This window comes from Oncorhynchus tshawytscha, linkage group LG20, assembly GCF_018296145.1.
Source record: "Oncorhynchus tshawytscha isolate Ot180627B linkage group LG20, Otsh_v2.0, whole genome shotgun sequence".
NCBI classification, from domain to species: Eukaryota; Metazoa; Chordata; class Actinopteri; order Salmoniformes; family Salmonidae; genus Oncorhynchus; species Oncorhynchus tshawytscha.
In genome coordinates, this window is record NC_056448.1 from 41,942,649 (window position 1) to 41,962,115 (window position 19,467).

The 19,467-nt window shown below is 43.0% G+C and overlaps 1 protein-coding gene across 1 annotated transcript; it reads right to left on the reverse strand.

Annotated features, from left to right (window-relative positions):
* Window positions 1-309: 309 nt before the first annotated feature.
* st8sia4 (ST8 alpha-N-acetyl-neuraminide alpha-2,8-sialyltransferase 4) lies at window positions 310-18,887 on the reverse strand. Its single transcript, XM_024381502.2, has 5 exons — window positions 18,647-18,887; window positions 11,657-11,782; window positions 8,285-8,542; window positions 6,270-6,563; window positions 310-1,912 (listed from the first exon to the last, which is right to left on the reverse strand). The coding sequence occupies exons 1-5, from the start codon at window positions 18,757-18,759 to the stop codon at window positions 1,633-1,635; spliced, it is 1,071 nt and encodes a 356-aa protein (XP_024237270.1). The 5' UTR covers window positions 18,760-18,887; the 3' UTR covers window positions 310-1,632.
* Between the last annotated feature and the right edge of the window lie 580 nt (window positions 18,888-19,467).

Genomic DNA, 19,467 nt, shown 5'->3' on the forward strand with positions numbered 1-19,467 from the left:
AATCAGCATTCAGGATTAGACCCACCTGTTGTATACAGTCCAATAATGCATACAAATGAATAACAATTGGCTAAAAAGGCCTAACTCGAGGTACGTTTCCATTCCCCTTTAACATGCAAGTTTACAAAAGGTGTGTTCAGATAACATGAGATGAATCACTTAGAAACAGCATACATATTTAAAATGTATAAATGAATCTTGACATCTAGACAAATATAAAAATAATTTTGCCCTGAGGCTTCTAATTCCTAGAAAGTTCAGCTGTGAAGAACATAACCTTGTTTTGTAGTGAGGGCAAATAAATTGGCATGGGATCTTTGGAATCAACTTCCCTGGGCACATTCTTTTTTTTTTTATATATCCCAAAATCTAATTTACTGAGCATAACCTGTATTCTCTGCTTTTTCCTACTGACAAAACACGCCATGACGACGAAAACGGTTGAAACCAGCGGTGGCCCAGCGAACATGCCCACATTGGCATGATGTGGGCAAAAATATTGGCCCCATGTTGGCTGCCCACATTGGGCGGATACACCTTTGCTGGCTCCCAAGGCATTGGCCCAGTGTGGCCCATTACGGGCAGACCATATCTGGTGAAGGCAACCCTCACTTAGCCTGAAATAAGCATTCCCTTTGGATCAGCTGCCCATTATGAGCTCATGGTATTGGTCCTATGCCAATTTATCAGTTTATTCTATAATTTAAATGTTCATTTATTTATGTATTATATATTTATTACAATTCAACTCAATGCATACATTTGATAATTTTCAAGCCTTAAAAAGGTATTTAGGGACCTTGCTACATTACATCAGAAACACAAGTTTCTCATGTCACTCATTTAAGTTTTTATTTTAAAAACTTCCTCATTGGCAGTGTCCAAGATCAGGTGGACTGGTATGGGCTAGTCCTGCGTTGGGCTGGTGTGGGAAAGCCCTGCGTTGGGCTGGTGTGGGAAAGCCCTGCGTTGGGCTGGTGTGGGAAAGCCCTGCGTTGGGCTGGTGTGGGAAAGCCCTGCGTTGGGCTGGCCTGTGTTGAGCTGATGTGGACTTGTTGTGGGCTAGCCCGTTTCGGGCAGACGTGGGCTTGCCCATCGAATACCCACATGTGGCCAATGGGGTTAATGTTTGCTGGGGGCCGTCCTATTACCTCTGACCAGAATATCCCCTTGGACTGTCATTTTCTGACGATTCCGCATGTTGAATCCTAACCATTGGTCGACACCCAGCAGGTGATCGCTAACACACCGCGTCCACCGCTGCTTTTAGCAGTTGGTCTTTGTGCTTTGTCTACTAGACAACTACTGTAATGACCAATGTAGAAATCCATGGTATTGTAATCAATCTGGTTGTCTCTGATGCTCCATCCAAAGGATTGATTTCCTGATTTCTCAGCCATGATGCTTACAATGCCAAACCTGACATTTAGATAGACTAATCCTTTTTCAATTACATTCTTTGTTTTGTACCTTTACATTGTTAGTTTAAAAAAAGGCACGCTCACTTTTACTTACTACTTTTGCAATTATTCATAATCAACTCAGCAGTCTTACAGCCTTGTGTGCTTTCTAGCAACGCAAACAAAGTGTCAGTGTATGTCACGAACTGGCACTCTGTCGAGGAAGAGCACTTTAAGATTCGCACTTCGAAGTCGTCAACTTCAGAGCTCCTTTGCTGTGCAGCATTTTCAGCGTTTTGAACTCAAGTGGCATCCTGTGAGGGCTTGCGTTGGAGAAGTATCGATACTTGAGCATGTCGTAGTAATGGTACTTCACCATATTTCCATTTGCGTCCCGCGGAAAGGGCCAGAATCCATACAAGTGAATCTCGTCGCAGAAGCGCGTGGCCAAAGTGTACATCAACAATCCGGTGCTGGGCCGTTTGATATTGATCTTGTTAGTCAGCCAGTACCTGGAAAACAAGAACAAATTGTTTTACCAAAGCCTCGCTCAGACTTACAGTAAACATGATTCCATCACTGATACAGATGGCTACAAACATCTCACTGCTATTATCTCTAGTAATCCACAATACAACAGCAGAGTGTCAGGTACATATTCCCTAAAACACTCAAAATGGCCCAATTCTCTGTAGTAGCCTAAATAATGCTGGCGGCAATGTTGTTTTGTGATAGAATAACAGCTCAGACTACTAATTGAATGGAATGACAGCTCCTCCGTACTCCAAGTTATATTCACGCCGAAGGCTTATGGGCTGCATCCTCGGAGGCTTCAACACATCAATGGATTCGAAACAGAAAAGGGAAATTTTGGGGGAGAGACTCCCAACGACTGATGAATTAAAGAACAACCGACAGTTTTCAATTCCCAAGACAGATGTGTGTGTCGAGGAGAATGATCATTTGGATTGGATGAAAAAAATAGCACGTTCTCATGCTGGGGAAACAAATCCAAGTCCTTATTACTATAGACCAAATAAACCGACTTACCTAGATTATTATTTGCCTCAGCATTTGATATTTTTACAATAACACAATGCACTGTTGGCAGGGTAGCCTAGTGGTTAGAGCGTTGGACTAGTAACCGGAAGGTTGCGAGTTCAAACCCCCGAGCTGACAAGGTACAAATCTGTTGTTCTTCCCCTGAACAGGCAGTTAACCCACTGTTCCTAGGCCATCATTGAAAATAAGAATTTGTTCTTAACTGACTTGCCTGGTTAAATAAAGGTAAAATAAAATAAACTGTCCAGTTAACTGAATATTGAGCCTGAAGTGTACAGGATAACAATATTATTTGCAGTGTGTCAGCGCCCAGTAAACATGTACACGTCTGGCTCAGCTGACATACGTAATGTGGAGAGCGTTTGCACATTGGAAAGACATCACAGAGATATTATAATAGATTTTAGAACGTAGACATTTGAAATACATCGTCAAAACAACATATTCCTGATGTATCCTGTACACGTCGTACTTACGTTGAGGTTTGTGTGCTATCTGAGTGGCTAACACTTGATCCCACACAAATTATCACAGATAATGGTAATTATAAAGGCCAGTGCCATCCTAAACGTATATATTTGTTTTACACAATCTTTATTTTTCAGTCAACGGCAGTCTGCTATAGACTTGGTTTGCTATAAAGCTGGGAGATGCTGCTTGAGAAATGTAACGGACAGTCCATGAGGTCAACATGATAGTTTAAACCACATTTTGAAGCTATACACATTATTTGTTTACATAGACAATTGAGAAAAATAACCTTATTGTTTTGTGTCATGATAGACACAATTGAACTATAAAAATCCATAAGTAATATTCTTCTAGAATCACTCAGTGTATATACACATAGTATATATATATCATTAATTTAAACAATAAAAAATGGCTGTACCTACGACAGGTTGGGCCTTCAAATGAAGACTACTTAGATAGGTCTGTCCCATGGACCTGTTAGCCATGTCCCTCCTTCAACCAAACTATATTTAGCAGCGAGGCAGGGCAGCAGATAGACAGAACAGAAAGAACACAGTGCTTGGCTGCTATGGCAACTCACAAGGACATCGAATGCGCCCATAAAATCAGACAGTCACAACCCTGCCCCTGGGGGAACTCTGCACGGCTAACGATCAACCCACAAAACAATTAACTAATCAGCCAGTCAATTGGACAATTAATACATTGCTGTGAATTTGTCCCGGGGGGAAATGACAAGCGTCACAATGACCCTCTCTTTAACTCCTACGGAGAAGCTCGAGCTCGTAAGCCGTATGTTCATGATAATAACAATGTTTCAAAATAAGGTCTCACACACGTTCTCCTTTCAAATACTTTTTTTCATGATAAGGTCTCACACACTTTCTCCTTTCAAAGACGTTTTTCCATAATAAGGTCTCACACACTTTCTCCATTCAAAGACGTTTTTCTCATCACTTCTTTCACTGCCTCTATCCTTTCCTCCACGGCTCGCAGAGTTCTAAATTGGAATTGAATTGAAGCCAATCCTATTTGACATTGTCTTATACCTAGCAATCTATCTGCGTATGAAGACATGAGCACACAAGTGCTTCTACACCTGCATTGCTTGCTGTTTGGGGTTTTAGGCTGGGTTTCTGTACAGCACTTTGAGATATCAGCTGATGTACGAAGGGCTATATAAATACATTTGATTTGATTTGATTTATGAAAATGTAGCCTGCCGAGAAGGCATGTGGAATGGCATGCTGATTATGGCGTGGGGAGATGTGATCGGCGGGTTGCCCGGTTATTATACCATGCTGCGTGAAGCGGCACACACTAACACGACGCACCGCAGGTAGCTAGCTCCACGCCCCCTTTAGAGGTCACCCCAGGTAGCTAGCTCCTAGCTCCACGCCCCCTTTAGAGGTCACCCCAGGTAGCTAGCTCCACGCCCCCTTTAGAAGTCATCCCAGGTAGCTAGCTCCTAGCTCCACGCCCCCTTTAGAGGTCACCCCAGGTAGCTCCTCCTAGCTCCACGCCCCCTTTAGAGGTCACCCCAGGTAGCTAGCTCCTAGCTCCATGCCCCCTTTAGAGGTCACCCCAGGTAGCTAGCTCCACGCCCCCTTTAGAGATCACCCCAGGTAGCTAGCTCCTAGCTCCACGCCCCCTTTAGAGGTCACTGCAGGTAGCTCCTCCTAGCTCTACACCCCCTTTGATGCTGGATGTCAGCATTGGTGGGCAGTTGCTATGTAGTCACCCCAATGGCCCCTGGTCAAAAGTAGTGCACTATATAGGGAATAAGGTGACATTTGGGACGTAGCCTCCCTTTCTAGGCAGTACGGCCAGATTCATGGGGTTTAGGACACCAGATTCATGGGGATTTGGACACCAGATTCATGGGGATTTGGACACCAGATTCATGGGGATTTGGACACCAGATTGAAATTCATTAATATTTCCCTTTGGAAAAATGTGGGTTCCAATTAGATAAAAACAAACAGAGAATGACATCACTGGTCTTTCTCTAGGTGTAAAAAATAATGTTAAAGGTTTAGAGAGGCAGTACTTCAGTCTAGTCTGGTCTACAATCTGTTTGTGCTGTCTTGCCAACTGTCATGACAACATGTGTGACAGTGACCATAGGTGTTTTTGTAATACAGCACAAACAGACCTGGGATCAGGCAACAATTTAAAATGGTTCTCTCTCAACATAATTTGCAATTAATGACACATTGATAGAATGCATTAATCCTCCAGACCTCAGATCTCAGACCTCTAGGGTTCTTCCCATATAGTCCCCTATTCCTTACATAGTGCACTACTTTAGACCAGGGCTGGTCCCCTATTCCTTACATAGTGCACTACTTTAGACCAGGGCTGGTCCCCTATTCCTTACATAGTGCACTACTTTAGACCAGGGCTGGTCCCCTATTCCTTACATAGTGCACTACTTTAGACCAGGGCTGGTCCCCTACTTTAGACCAGGGCTACATAGTGCACTACTTTAGACCAGGGCTGGTCTTACCCTTTAGACCAGGGCTGGTCCCCTATTTACATAGTGCACTACTTTAGACCAGGGCTGGTCCCCTATTCCTACATAGTGCACTACTTTAGACCAGGGCTGGTCCCCTATTCCTTACATAGTGCACTACTTTAGAGTGCACTACTTTAGACCAGGGCTGGTCCCCTATTCCTTACATAGTGCACTACTTTAGACCAGGGCTGGTCCCCTATTCTTACATAGTGCACACTTTAGCTGGCACTACTACTTTAGACCAGGGCTGGTCCCCTATTCCTTACATAGTGCACTACTTTAGACCAGGGCTGGTCCCCTATTCCTTACATAGTGCACTACTTTAGACCAGGGCTGGTCCCCTATTCCTTACATAGTGCACTACTTTAGACCAGGGCTGGTCCCCTATTCCTTACATAGTGCACTACTTTTGACCAGGGAATAGGGTGTGCATGGCTTAATTTATACTGAGCTGTAAGATGCAACCAATTGTATAATAGGCAAGCATTTAATGGCCCACAACTCTTTATAAACAGCTACCTGACTGTGGGTTTGGGTATGTGTGTGTGTGTGTGTGTGTGTGTGAGAACATACTGTAGTGTATACCGTATGTGAGAATGTGTGTCAATGTGTGCATGCATATACACTACTGGTCAAATGTTTTAGAAAACCTAAAAGTTATTTGGTTCCTACATGATTCCATATGTGTTATATCATAGTTTTGATGTCTTCACTGTTATTCTACAATGTAGAAAATAGTAAAAATAAAGAAAAACCCTGGAGTGTTCTAAAACTTTTGACCGGTAGTGTAGTACATGTGGCAAAACTCAACTCACCCTCTCACCACGTGGATGAGCCTCAGTGACGGGTAGGCCGTCCTCACCCTCAGCTTCCTCTTGACGATTAGCTCGTTGACACTCTCCACGTGCCTCTCTCCTCCCTTCACCATGAAGGCCGGGATCCACAGAACGCTGTCGTTGAGCCCCCGCAGGCGCTGGACAAACCTCTCCGTGTCCGTGGCGTTCTTCAGGCCGCCATACGCCCTCTGGATGACAGAGGGGTTCATGGTGGTGAAGTCGGACCGCAGCCCAACGTCCTCGGCGAACTCGGACAGCGGAGGCAGGTTGCAGCTAAATCAACAACGAGTCATTTGAGAAAGGGTACAACCTCGAACAGCGTGGCTCTTTCACAATACCAATAAGCTTAAAGAGGGGGAGAATAAATGTTGTTCTTTGTAAGGGCGGTCAAAACTTCAGTCTTCACTCCTGGGTCCTGGAGAAGCTAAGTGTTAATTCTAGTTTTTGTCCCAGCCCTGCACTTACACGCTAACCTTATTTATTTATATTATTATTTATATCAGGTGTGTTAGTGCTGGGCTGAAACAAAACCTTGTGTACACCCTGTAGCTTTCCAGGACCAGGAATGAAGAGTAATGTTCTAGAGAGGCTAGGATTGTACATACAACACCACTCAATACTCCGCAGACAATAGCTTTGGGCCCTGGTCGAAAGTAGTGCACTACTGTTACTACCCTACCAAGCAAAAAGACAGTAACTGCTCAGAATGTGGAACTGAGAAAAAAAAATGCTTTTATTTATCTTTGATTCACAGTAACTTTATACAGTTACTGCTAAACATGACCCCCATTTTATCCAAAACACAATAGAGGCAGGATTCTTGTCCACATGATTAAGCATGTATTTAATGTAGCAAAAATGACATTAACTCATTTTAGACCAATTGAGCAGTTACCGGTACTGCCTTTTTTGCTTGGTAGGGCACTGTCAGGGATAGGGCTCCATTTGGGACGACATCATTATGTCTGAACTGGGCTGATGGCACAATGGAAATATTGGTGGAAGGTATTTCCTTCCACTTTACTGTGCTTTTCTCACACAACAGGTTGTGGTATCGTATCATGAGTCGGACTATTCAGAAGTAGCATATTTGATCCACACTGACAGTATGTGCTTCTGGCTTTGTCTATTTAATATTCACAACATAACAATCTTCTTATCGATGTCATGTCATGCAATATGACATATGAACGTAATTCGTAACATCTAGTCATTTTTTTATGTAAGCATCACTAAGCTGGAGGCAAAACCAAACATGAGACAAGAGAAGAGTGATGCTATTTTTCTGATTTAATTTAATGTGGTCCGCATGGGCACATAAACCCAAGAACCCCTCATTAAATGCAGACGGGGGAATAAATTGACCAAGCTTCTGGCTAAGAGCCAATCTCCTTAAGTGTTGATCCAATATGTGACTTCTATCCATCAGATAATGACAGCTAATACTGTCATTACCTTGAGTGTTTTCTATGAACATATATACATTCTGGAGGTGTTAACCACAGGCTAATGACAGCGGAGGGAAACTGCATTATGGCTTTTTTGCCTGGGCAAAAAGATCCAACCTTCTCTCATAGGTGGCAGGGTAGCCTAGTAGTTAGAGTGTTGGGCTTGTAACCAAAAGGTTGTAAGTTCAAATCCCCGAGCTGGAAAGGTACAAATCTGTCGTTCTGCCACTGAATGAGGCAGTTAACCCACTGTTCCGAGGGCGTCATTGAAAATAAGAGTTTGTTCTTAAACAGACTTGCCTAGTTAAATAAAGGAAAAAAAATAATAAATCAAATAGAGTGTCAGAGAATGTCTGTGTTAAGAGGTCCTAATCTTGGTAAAACATAGACCAGACATGGTAACCTTAAAGGAATCCTATCATGTGATTCAAAATGCATCATCAGTTTGTGGAGCTTGAAACTTCAACGCTGACATACAGAATATGAACAAAACAAACTTAAAAGTGTTTGGGTGAACTATCCTTTAAAAAAAGTCAGCAGCAGTACCGTATCACAAAGTCATGGCTGTCGATTTCTTTGCCACATCCACTGTTGAGAAGCACACCGGAATTGCCCACAACCGCGCACGTTCTGAAGCGCTTGTTTTTGAGTGGAGAGACGTCCGGTAGCAGGCTGTGAAGCGTGTGGGAGACGTTGAGCGTCCGGCGTCTGTCGAGGACGTAGTGGATAGTGTCGCCTGGTTTGAAACTGCTCTTCACAACCGAAACGTCCCTCTCAGCATCCAGGAAACGCAGGACATCCTTCCTGTATGTTAGTCAGAAGAGAAGTGTACTGTAGTGACGCAAGTCAACTCTTAATTCATGCCTGATTTCCTGTTTCAAATATTTTTTATTGAACACACACAAGAGTGGTGTATAGGTATATGAGACCGGTATACAATTCTTATCTAAACATAAAAGAGCAGACAGGAACAACAAGACCCAGAGTTCTAGGTACAAAACAAATAATACAAAACACGACATAGAGAAAGAAAGGGGCAGATGTCCCCCCCTTTATCCATGCCTGATTTCCCAGAGACCGATTAAGAGAAGTACCAGACTGAAAAGCATTCACAATGGAGAACCTCCATTAAAAGGGCTTTTTAGTCCAGAACCAGGGTTATTCTGTGTGTCACGACGGCGCTAGGCGGTCGTCGTCGTCACCGGCCTACTAGCTGCCACTGATTCTTTTCTCCCCCTCCTTATGTGTTTATTGAGTACACCTGTTTTGAGTTGGTTATAATTAGTGAGGCTTTATTAGTCAGCCGGCCCGCCTGGTTCTTTGTGCGGGATTGATTATTGTAACCCTGGTGTTTGCATTAGATGTACATGTTTGTGTATTTAGTGCTAGACTGTTTTCGTTTCCCTGTGTCTGGGGCATTTGGTTTGAGCACCCGTAAGTGGGGTGACCGTAGTTCACCGTGTGTGCATTAAAGAAAAAGCACTTTATTGAACTCTGCTTTCCTGCGCCTGATTTCACCCTCACGACACCCAGGACCTTACACTGTGTCTCGGAAACCGGCCTAATGGGTTTCTCCATTGAAAGGGCTTTTTGGTGGAGGTTTGGGCTTACTGTATGATAGACTTGTCCCATAGGCCTACTGTATGATAGACTTGTCCCATAGGACTACTGTATGATAGACTTGTCCCATAGGACTACTGTATGATAGACTTGTCCCATAGGACTACTGTATGATAGACTTGTCCCATAGGACTACTGTATGATAGACTTGTCCCATAGGACTACTGTATGATAGACTTGTCCCATAGGACTACTGTATGATAGACTTGTCCCATAGGACTACTGTATGATAGACTTGTCCCATAGGACTACTGTTTGTGCTGCTCTTCTACATGACATGGCAATGATAGAAGAGTTGGCTTCAGCACATGATAAGGGTTTAGACAGTTTTTGCAACCTCTGCAAAGTTCCATTGTCTGTTGACAGTGATTGATTCAGTTCTTCTGATGTTGGGGGATGACAGCCACACACCTCTGCTCTATATTTGATGAAAATATGTCACAGTTCACCTCTGCTCTATATTTGATGAAAATATGTCACAGTTCTCTGGTTGTTAATGATGAAATCTTAATGGGGGGATGCTCTGTTTTGATTCATTACAGGCCTCCTGTTGTGACAGATGTAAGCATGTATCCAACATGACAGCGACAAACAGTATGGTGTCTCAAAAACGTCTAACGCTAAGCAAGATGATGAAGAAAGAAAGACAGACACCACAGTTTATAAAGCACCCTAAAATGCTGGTGCAATGTGTTCCAGTCAACCTGCTGCAAAGTTTGAAACATTAGGTGGGTCAGAAAAAAAAAACAAGAAGATAAATGAGCAAAAATGGCCTACATTTTTCACAGCGAGTCAAATAGCAATATCTTGATTGGCTTTGTAATTACAATATGCTGCATGGGGGGAAAAAAGAAGCACGGAAATAAGTCCCAGAACAAAGGCTCGGCTAAATGGGCAAAAAGCCTCTTATGTCATACAGTAATGAGAGTTTTGCCGTTTTCTGTCTCTTTTTCGCTGTCTCACAGGGCTATGTGTTCTATTGCAGTCCTACGTCGACGATTCCCTAGACACGGAGACAGAGGGGCAGGCTGCTATTCTTAGGCATGAAAGGCACATTTGCCCAATAAAAAGAAAAGTTGTCTCACCGCAAATTAAGCGTATACACAGTGGCGGAGCCAGAAATGAGCTGGTGGGTGGGCCTGTAGCTAACATCCTTAAATTATAGACATTTTGCAATAGGGCAAAGTTTCAGTTTCATAGCTAATCTCATGCTATTCTACACATTTTGCCATGAGGCTGAGAGAAAATGAAAGCTAAAATAACGGTGTGTTGGCTGTGATAAAGGCACTGGATTATGAGCCGTCTTGTTTGCTAAATGAACAAATGAAGTAAGCTGTGGCATGGGGCATATAGCTATAGAAACACAGTGACAGATGCCTCAATGCAGTCATATTCATAGCTTATTGGGGGTGTGGCTTTCAGTTAGTTATTTTTGGCAACACATCCCGTGAGAGTGAATGTCATCCCAGTTCACCTTTGATGTTATATTTCATCAAATCTAACTAACCCAGTGCACTGTTTGCTATAAATTCTATCTGACGGTGTTTGCATGTTTAGGTAAAAATACCAACAAAAAAATGTCCTGTTTGGAACACTGACAAGTAAAACAAATCTGATTGGGTGGACTTGGCTCCCCAATGGGTGGGCCGAGTCAGACACGACTGACCCCAGTCGGTGGCTAAAAAGGAAGACAACCTCTACAATGACAACCTCCCCAAAGTTACTGTATAATACAACAGTGTTGTAAGAGTTGTAAGTGTTGTAGCTATATCATGTATAGAAATAGCACACAGACTTCTTCAGAAGTAGTACATAAGTAACATAGACTTATTGACAAGAGTGTAGAGTAATGAAAAGGAACGACCTTCGGTATAGATTCTTATGCCATTAAATGCAGTCAAATTAGATCTACGAATGTATTGACAGTGGTTGAACTGTGTCACCAAAGCAATGAGCTTGAGATAATGTTGACCCTGACAATGATTCATCCTCCTCATAGTCTCCAGTGGTTACCTACTGTATCCCAAATGGCACCCTATTCCCTATACAGTGCACTACTTTTGACCAGGGGCATATAGGGCTCTGGTAAAAAAAAAAAGTAGTGCACTATGTAGAGAATAGGGTGCCGTTTTGGAAGCATCCCATATTGCTGGGTGCTGTTGTACAATGGTGGTGGATGAGGTTAGTAATCCTCAGACAATGTGTGCTCTTGGGGCTGGTGGTGTAGAGAAGACCTCCATTGTGTCAATTCAAGCCTCTTCTAATCCAATATCAATAACTGGACAAGTGGTGACTCACCTTATCATGAGAACTAGTGACGAATTGACCCGCCATCCTTCGACCGAGTGCTGGAAAAAGGAAGGCACACCACTCCTGCTGCTTTTCTCCGAACTATTGACCATAAGTCTTGAAGTGCCGAGTTCACTGTTGCAGAAATGGAGAAAAAAAAATTGAAAGAACAACAACTTTATTGTCCAATGTCCCCACACATGAATGAGTACTTGATCCTTGACTGACTGACTGACTGACTGACTGACTGACTGACTGACTGACTGACTGACTGACTGACTGACTGACTGACTGACTGACTGACTGACTGACTGACTGACTGACTGACTGACTGACTGACTGACTGACTGACTGACTGACTGACTGACTGACTGACTGACTGACACTCACACACTCACACACTCACACACACACACACACACACACACACACACACACACACACACACACACACACACACACACACACACACACACACGTGTTCAGGTTCTTTGTTTTAATGTGATATGATTTCTCATGGAGGTGATTGCACCGGTAATTACATTGGAATGAATGGCAGAAAAGGGAACCAGAGAGATAGTGGACTAAGAAAAGAGGGCTTGATTTGTACAGCAGTACACCCTGAGTTCCATGTGCATCCAGTCTTTTGTCCTTAATATGAAAGCTCTGTTGTTTCCTGAAAGAGACACCTTGAACCCACTGTCGATTTGCCATTGTTTTTCATCCATCACACTGTACAGTCGCTCATAAAGGTCTATTGTCCTTGCTTGGGCTACACCTACTCTTGGCAAGGACAGTTGATTTCGGGAAGGTTATTTATGTAACTTCCTTTATATTTTAGAGACGTGCTCTACAGAGGAAGTCATGACAGCTTTCAGAGTCTTCCAAAAACAAGTGTACTAATATCTTTAACACGTATGTACGTGTGATTAGAGTGAAGCACCATTCACAAGAATACTTATACTTTTCTGAAAGAGCTACTCCCAGTCCATTCCCCTACCCTAACATGTCTATGCATGGTTACCCCAGTGAACAAAGCCTCGAGCCCCAGACATTTTCACATTTTAGATGACTCACAGCATCTGACTCACAGCATCTGCCAGGGTTGCCTGGGATCAATGAGGCACAGTTGTGTGTGAACTTATGATTTTCAAGAGATATAAGTGGACACAATGGGAAATACCCTACTGTTGGGACTTAGATGTTCAAACGCATAACGACCACTGAAGTCACTTCCTATTTGCTGTTGCAACCTGATTAAACGAATTGTTTGGCTTAAAACAAAAACAGCTTGGATATTCAAATGTGTAACCTTTCAAGCTAACTGCAGTGGTGGTTCAAGAGACAATAATCTATATTTTTTCTAAATCCTTGTAATACTAATTACATTTTGAACAGTCTTAACTCTCATGAACGGATATGACAACATCAGTTGATAGACGGGTTGTTGTTTTCGTTTGACACTTCCTGCTTAGGGGAACCGCAGGTCTCTTGCGTAGGCTCACAGTCTACTGCTCAGTGGCACTGGCACACACACACAGACAGACAGACACAGACACAGAGAGAGAGAGACAACCTTCCTGTCTTAAGTCCAGTCGTATAAAAACTGAAACAAAGCACGTCCTTTCTTTGATAGTATCATCCTACTGACTGGTGATCGTGTGCCGTTCTGGACAAGACGGCTTACTTACCTACTGACTGGTGATTGTAACATAATTATTACAATAATTTAAACCTCACTTCTCTTTTATAAAGCTTAAATGAACCCTTCAGCGTGAACTTTAACTGAGTGGGAATAAATGGGAAACACTCCCATTGAGGCTTGTTCATACAAGAAATCACATATTTTCAGTTCCCGGTAAAGATGCAAATACCCTTTTTGTTGCGTCCTCAGAGCGCAGACCAGCTGGCTAGAATGTTTACAGACATATTCAATCTCTTCCTATGCCAGTTTGCTGTCCCCACTTGCTTCAAGATGTCCACCATTGTGCCTGTACCCAAGGAAGCTAAGGTAACTGAACTAAATGACTATCGCCCCGTAGCACTCACTTCTGTCATTATGAAGTGCTTTGAGAGGCTAGTTAAGGACCATATCACCTCTACCTTACCTGATATCCTAGACCCACTTCAATTTGTATACCACCCCAACAGATCCACGGACGACGCAATCGCTATTGCACTGCCCTATCCCACAACGACAAGAGAAATACCTATGTAAGAATGATGTTCATTTACTATAGCTCACCCTTCAACACCATAGTGCCATCAAAGCTCATCACTAAGCTCAGGGCCCTGGGTCTGAGCCCCGCCCTGTGGAACTGGGTCCTGGACTTCCTGATGGGCAGACCCCAAGCGGTGAAGGTAGGCAACAACACCTCTGCCACGCTGATCCTCAACACGGGGGGACCCACAAAGGTGCGTGCTTAGCACCCTCCTGTACTCCCTGTTCACCCGTGGCTAAACACATCTCCAACTCATTCATCAAGTTTTCTGAAGACACAACAGTGGTAGGCCTGATTACCAACAATAACAAGACAGCCTACAGGGAGGTGTAAGCCCTGGCAGAGTGGTGCCATGAAAATAACCCCTCCATCAACGTCAACAAAACGAAGGAGCTGATCGTGGACTACAGGAGACCGCAGAGAGAGCATGCCCCCATTCACATCGACGTGGCTGCAGTGGAGACTGCTGCCCTATGTACATAGAGTAACTGAACACGGGTCACTTTAATAATGTTTACATACTGTTTTATCTACTTTATATGTACAGTATATACTATATACTGTTTTCTAGTCAAGGGTCATCCTATATAACTACTGCTGTACACACCTTTTCTATTCATATATTCTCCATACACACCATCTACAGTGGGGAGAACAAGTATTTGATACACTGCTGATTTTGCAGGTTTTCCTACTTACAAAGCATGTCGAGGTCTGTAATTTCTTATCATAGGTACACTTCAACTGTGAGAGACGAAACCTAAAACAAAAATTCAGAAAATCACATTGTATCATTTTTAAGTAATTAATTAGCATTTTATTGCATGACATAAGTATTTGATCACCTACCAACCAGCAAGAATTCCAGCTCTCACAGACCTGTTAGTTTTTCTTTAAGAAGCCCCCTGTTCTCCACTCATTACCTGTATTAACTGCACAGGTTTGAACTCGTTACCTGTATAAAAGACACCTGTCCACACACTCAATCAAACAGACTCCAACCTCTCCACATTGGCCAAGACCAGAGAGCTGGGTAAGGACATCAGGGATAAAATTGTAGACCTGCACAAGGCTGGGATGGGCTACAGGACAATAGGCAAGCAGCTTGGTGAGAAGGCAACAACTGTTGGCGCAATTATTAGAAAATGGAAGATGTTCAATATGACGGTCAATCACCCTCGGTCTGGGGCTCCATGCAAGATCTCACCTCATGGGGCATCAATGATCATGAGGAAGGTGAGGGATCAGCCCAGAACTACACGGCAGGACCTGGTCAATGACCTGAAGAGAGCTGGGACCACAGTCTCAAAGAAAACCACTAGTAACACACTACGCCGTCATGGATTAAAATCCTGCAGCGCACGCAAGGTCCCCCTGCTCAAGCCAGCGCATGTCCAGGCCCATCTGAAGTTTTCCAATGACCATCTGGATGGTCCAGAGGAGGAACGGTAGAAGGTCATGTGGTCTGAGACAAAAATATAGCTTTTTAGTCTAAACTCCACTCGCCTTGTTTGGAGGAAGAAGAAGGATGAGTACAACCCCAAGAACACTATCCCAACCATGGAGGCGGAAACATCATTCTTTGGGGATGCTTTTCTGCAAAGGGGACAGGACGACTGCACCGTATTGAGGGGAGGATGGGGCCATGTATCGCGAGATCTTGTCCAACAACCTCCTTCCCTCAGTAAGAGCATTGAAGATGGGTCGTGGCTGGGTCTTCCAGCACTGTTCAAAAGTTAGTATGTATACCACCATTCAAAAGTTTGGAGTCATTTAGAAATGTCCTTGTTTTTGAAAGAAAAGCACCTTATTTGTCCATTAAAATAACATCAAATTGATCAGAAATAAAGTGTAGACATTGTTAATGTTGTACATGACTATTGTAGCTGGAAACGGCAGATTTTTCTATGGAATATCTACATAGGCGTAGAGGCCCATTATCAGCAACCATCACTCCTGTGTTCTAATGGCACGTTGTGTTAGCTAATCCAAGTTACTCCCTTCACAGAACAGCGCAAACTGTCTCTAACTAGAATAGAAAGAGTGGGAGGCCCCAGTGCACAACTGAGCAAGAGGACAAGTACATTAGAGTGTCTAGTTTGAGAAACAGACGCCTCACAAGTCCTCAACTGGCAGCTTCATTAAATAGTACCCGCAAAACACCCGTCTCAAAGTCAACAGTGAAGAGGCGACTCCGGGATGCTGGCCTTCTAGAAAGAGTTGCAAAGAAAAAGCCTTATCTCAGACTGGCCCATAAAAAGAAAAGATTACGATGGGCAAAAGAACATAAGACACTGGACAGAGGACCTCTGCCTAGAAGGCCAGCCTCCCGGAGTCGCCTCTTCACTGTTGATGTTGAGACTGGTGTTTTGCGGGTATTATTTAATGAAGCTGCAAGTTGAGGATTTGTGATTTGTCTGTTTCTCAAACTAGATACTCTAATGTTCTTGTCCTCTTGCTCAGTTGTGCACCGTGGCCTCCCACTCCTCTTTCTATTCCAGTTAGAGCCAGTTTGCGCTCTTCTGTGAAGGGAGTAGTACACAGCCTTGTACGAGATCTTCAGTTTCTTGGCAATTTCTCGCATGGAATAGCCTTCATTTCTCAGAACAAGAATGGACTGACAAGCTCCAAAAGAAAGTTCCTTGTTTCTGGCCATTTTGAGCCTGTAATCGAAACCCACAAATGCTGATGCTCCAGATACTCAAGTAGTCTAAAGAAGGCCAGTTTTATTGCTTCTTTAATCAGGACAACAGTTTTCAGCTGTGCTAACATAATTGCAAAAGTGTTTTCTAATGATCAATTAGCCTTTTAAAATGCTAAACTTGGATTAGCTAATACAACATGCCATTGGAACACAGGAGTGATGGTTGCTGATAATGGGCCACTGTATGCCTATGTAGATATTCCATTCAAAAAAAAAATCTGCAGTTTCCAGCTACAATAGTAATTTACAACATTAACAATGTCTACACTGTATTTCTGATCAATTTGATGTTATTTTAAATGGACAAAAAACATTGCTTTCCTTTCAAAAACAAGGACATTTCTAAGTGACCCCAAAGGGGTTTGAAAGGTAGTGTACATACACACACACACATACCATTTTATGCTGTACTTTATATATGGTCTGGAGTCTGACATCCTTCTTTTTGGAATATGTGCCTATTATTTTGTATTGCCAGGTATTATTACTGCACTGTTGGAGCTAGAAACACAAGAATTTCGTTACACCTGCGATAACATCTGCAAATCTGTGTACGCAACCAATAAACTTTGATTTGCTACAGGTAACTGCCAAAATAAATGAAACATCAACCTAGTGTCTAAATAGGTTGTGGGCCACCAGAACAGCTTCAATGCTCCTTGGCATACATTCTATAAGTGTCTGGAACTCTATCATCCATCATTTGGTGTTTTGATGGTGGTACAAAAATCGGGAATTTGGTGTAATTACAGACAGCAATTCAGGTTTTTCTTGTTGTGGGTGTTCCCTGATATCAGGAAACGCACATTGATACCTGCCATTGGTCAGTTCTGGTGTTATGAGACTGATGGTTTCTCGACACAGATGATTTGTTGACATAGCAGGTTAGTATAATTAACGTGGCAGGTTAGGAGGCTGAGGTTAAGGTTAGTAAAAGGGTTATGATTAGCTACAATGCTACAGTTGTCAAGAACCGACGCAAAAGAAACGGCCAAGGACCAATGGCAAGCATCAATTTGAAATCAAGTAACGCCTACAGTATTTCAGAAAACACCCCTAATTGCGATCCGTAATTACACCCTTCTCATCTCAGACACAACCACCGACTGTTTCCTTGTTGAGTTTCAAATGGGTACATGCGGATTCACGCCTCGTCGCCCTCTCAGAGGAACAGCAATGACGAAACAGTCCGTGGTTGTATTTGATGAATGTTTTATTAAAAAGTATGGATTTCAGCAAACAAAGGCACGTAACAACAAAGGACAAACCTAGGTACACAGTAAGAGTTTAAGAATGTAAATGTTTTAAGTATCAACGCATAGTGACTGGAAAGAGTCAGAGGTCCATTTTAAAAATAAATAAACTCTGGTCTGCGCTGAACTCAGTGGAGGAGTTGAGGTACATGGCAACCTTCACCTGTACTCAAGAGTCCCAAATATGGTATCCTTAAACTAGTGATTGAGTCTTGAGGGTTCACACACACACACACACACAATGTTGTAACGCATAAGATTTGATTGATTTTGTTTGCATTCCAGTATTTTGAACAAAGTGAAATCCTATCAACTAAAAAACTATATTTCTCTGTATAATGAGATTTTGTCCCAATGTGTGTGGCTGAGGCTCTGAAGGAGAGTCTGTCAGCATGCCTCATCGACTCTGTAGCATTCAGAGAGAAATGTGTAAAATCTCTGAAGAATCCACTCACATGCCACAGTGAATATGATACGAGCCAATTAAATAACTAGAAAATACTGAATATCTGCACTAATGTGTCGTTTTGACATTGTGCTCACCGGTTCAGATCAAACAAAGGAGAATTAAGCGTCCATCCCAATACAATTGCTACGGGCTGGACAATGGCAGAGGTGTCCAATTGCAGGACACTGGCACATATCTACCAATATACATCTAAACAAAGTCCTAAAAACGAAAATGTATCACGAGGATGCATTCATTGACCAAGTCTCAAAGTAGAAAACCTCTGCAGCGCGCCTTATGGTAATACCTGTGTTCCCAAGCGTGTTCCAGCTATTCTATTGGCCATATCGATGGCAAAAGAACGTATCATACCCAGTGACTTGAGCTTCCTGATGTTCTTCACTTCTAGTTATTTCTTTCGTCTTGTAGAAGATCACCAGGATGCTTATTGTGCAAATAGTCCAGCGTTTCCGTGAGAGACGCATCTCGAGTGAATGGCAGAATCCTTAGCGATAGATTCCCCTTTAAAACCCTTTATTGGTTAGATTTGTCCTCCTTTCGAAGCGCTTGTCTCCTTCTGCTGCGCGCATTACCATGACTTACAGCAACTACACCATATCCATCGTATGAAGTCCATCTTCGTGATGGAAAGGCAACGTAGCCAATCATCTCACTCCGTTTTGCACATGCAAATATTCTTGGTTCTCTAAACCAATGGTTATAGGGAAGGGCGTGAACTTTCACTTTGAAGTTACGTTAGAGATCTATAGCACACAGCTTGGCCAGACGTAACATTTAACAGATAGAAAGACCGGTAGACGCTGAGTAGGCGGAGGAGCTCTGGCCGCCCTGCTGCCTATCGCAAAGACCAGGTCTGCAGCGCATGTGCCCCCATTTTCCGTTCAAACATGGTAACAGTTTACCTTTATCCTGCGGGTATGAAACATTAGGATGCAGTTATAACTCCTTATACATTTTACCTGACGTTCTTATCCAGAGCAAATTACAGGAGGTTTAAGTGCCTTGCCCAAGTGCACATCGACAGATTTTTCGTTTAGTCGACTTAGGGATTCAAACCAGCAAACTTTCGTTTATTGGCCCAATGCTCGCTAACCGCTAAGCTACCTACCGACTTCATGAGCATGCATGACCACTTAAAATGTCTTATTTTCAGAGTTGAGTTTGAGGGCCCT

Bases quoted from the DNA above. Each gene is read 5' to 3' on its own strand.
- st8sia4 (XM_024381502.2), bottom strand. From the start codon at position 18,759: ATGCGTCTCTCACGGAAACGCTGGACTATTTGCACAATAAGCATCCTG. The intron at 6,564-8,284 runs GTACTGCTGCTG...TTGTTGATTTAG, and splicing joins AGCCATGACTTTGTGATACG to CTGCAACCTGCCTCCGCTGT. The intron at 1,913-6,269 runs GTGAGTTGAGTT...CTTGTTTTCCAG, and splicing joins CTCATCCACGTGGTGAGAGG to GTACTGGCTGACTAACAAGA.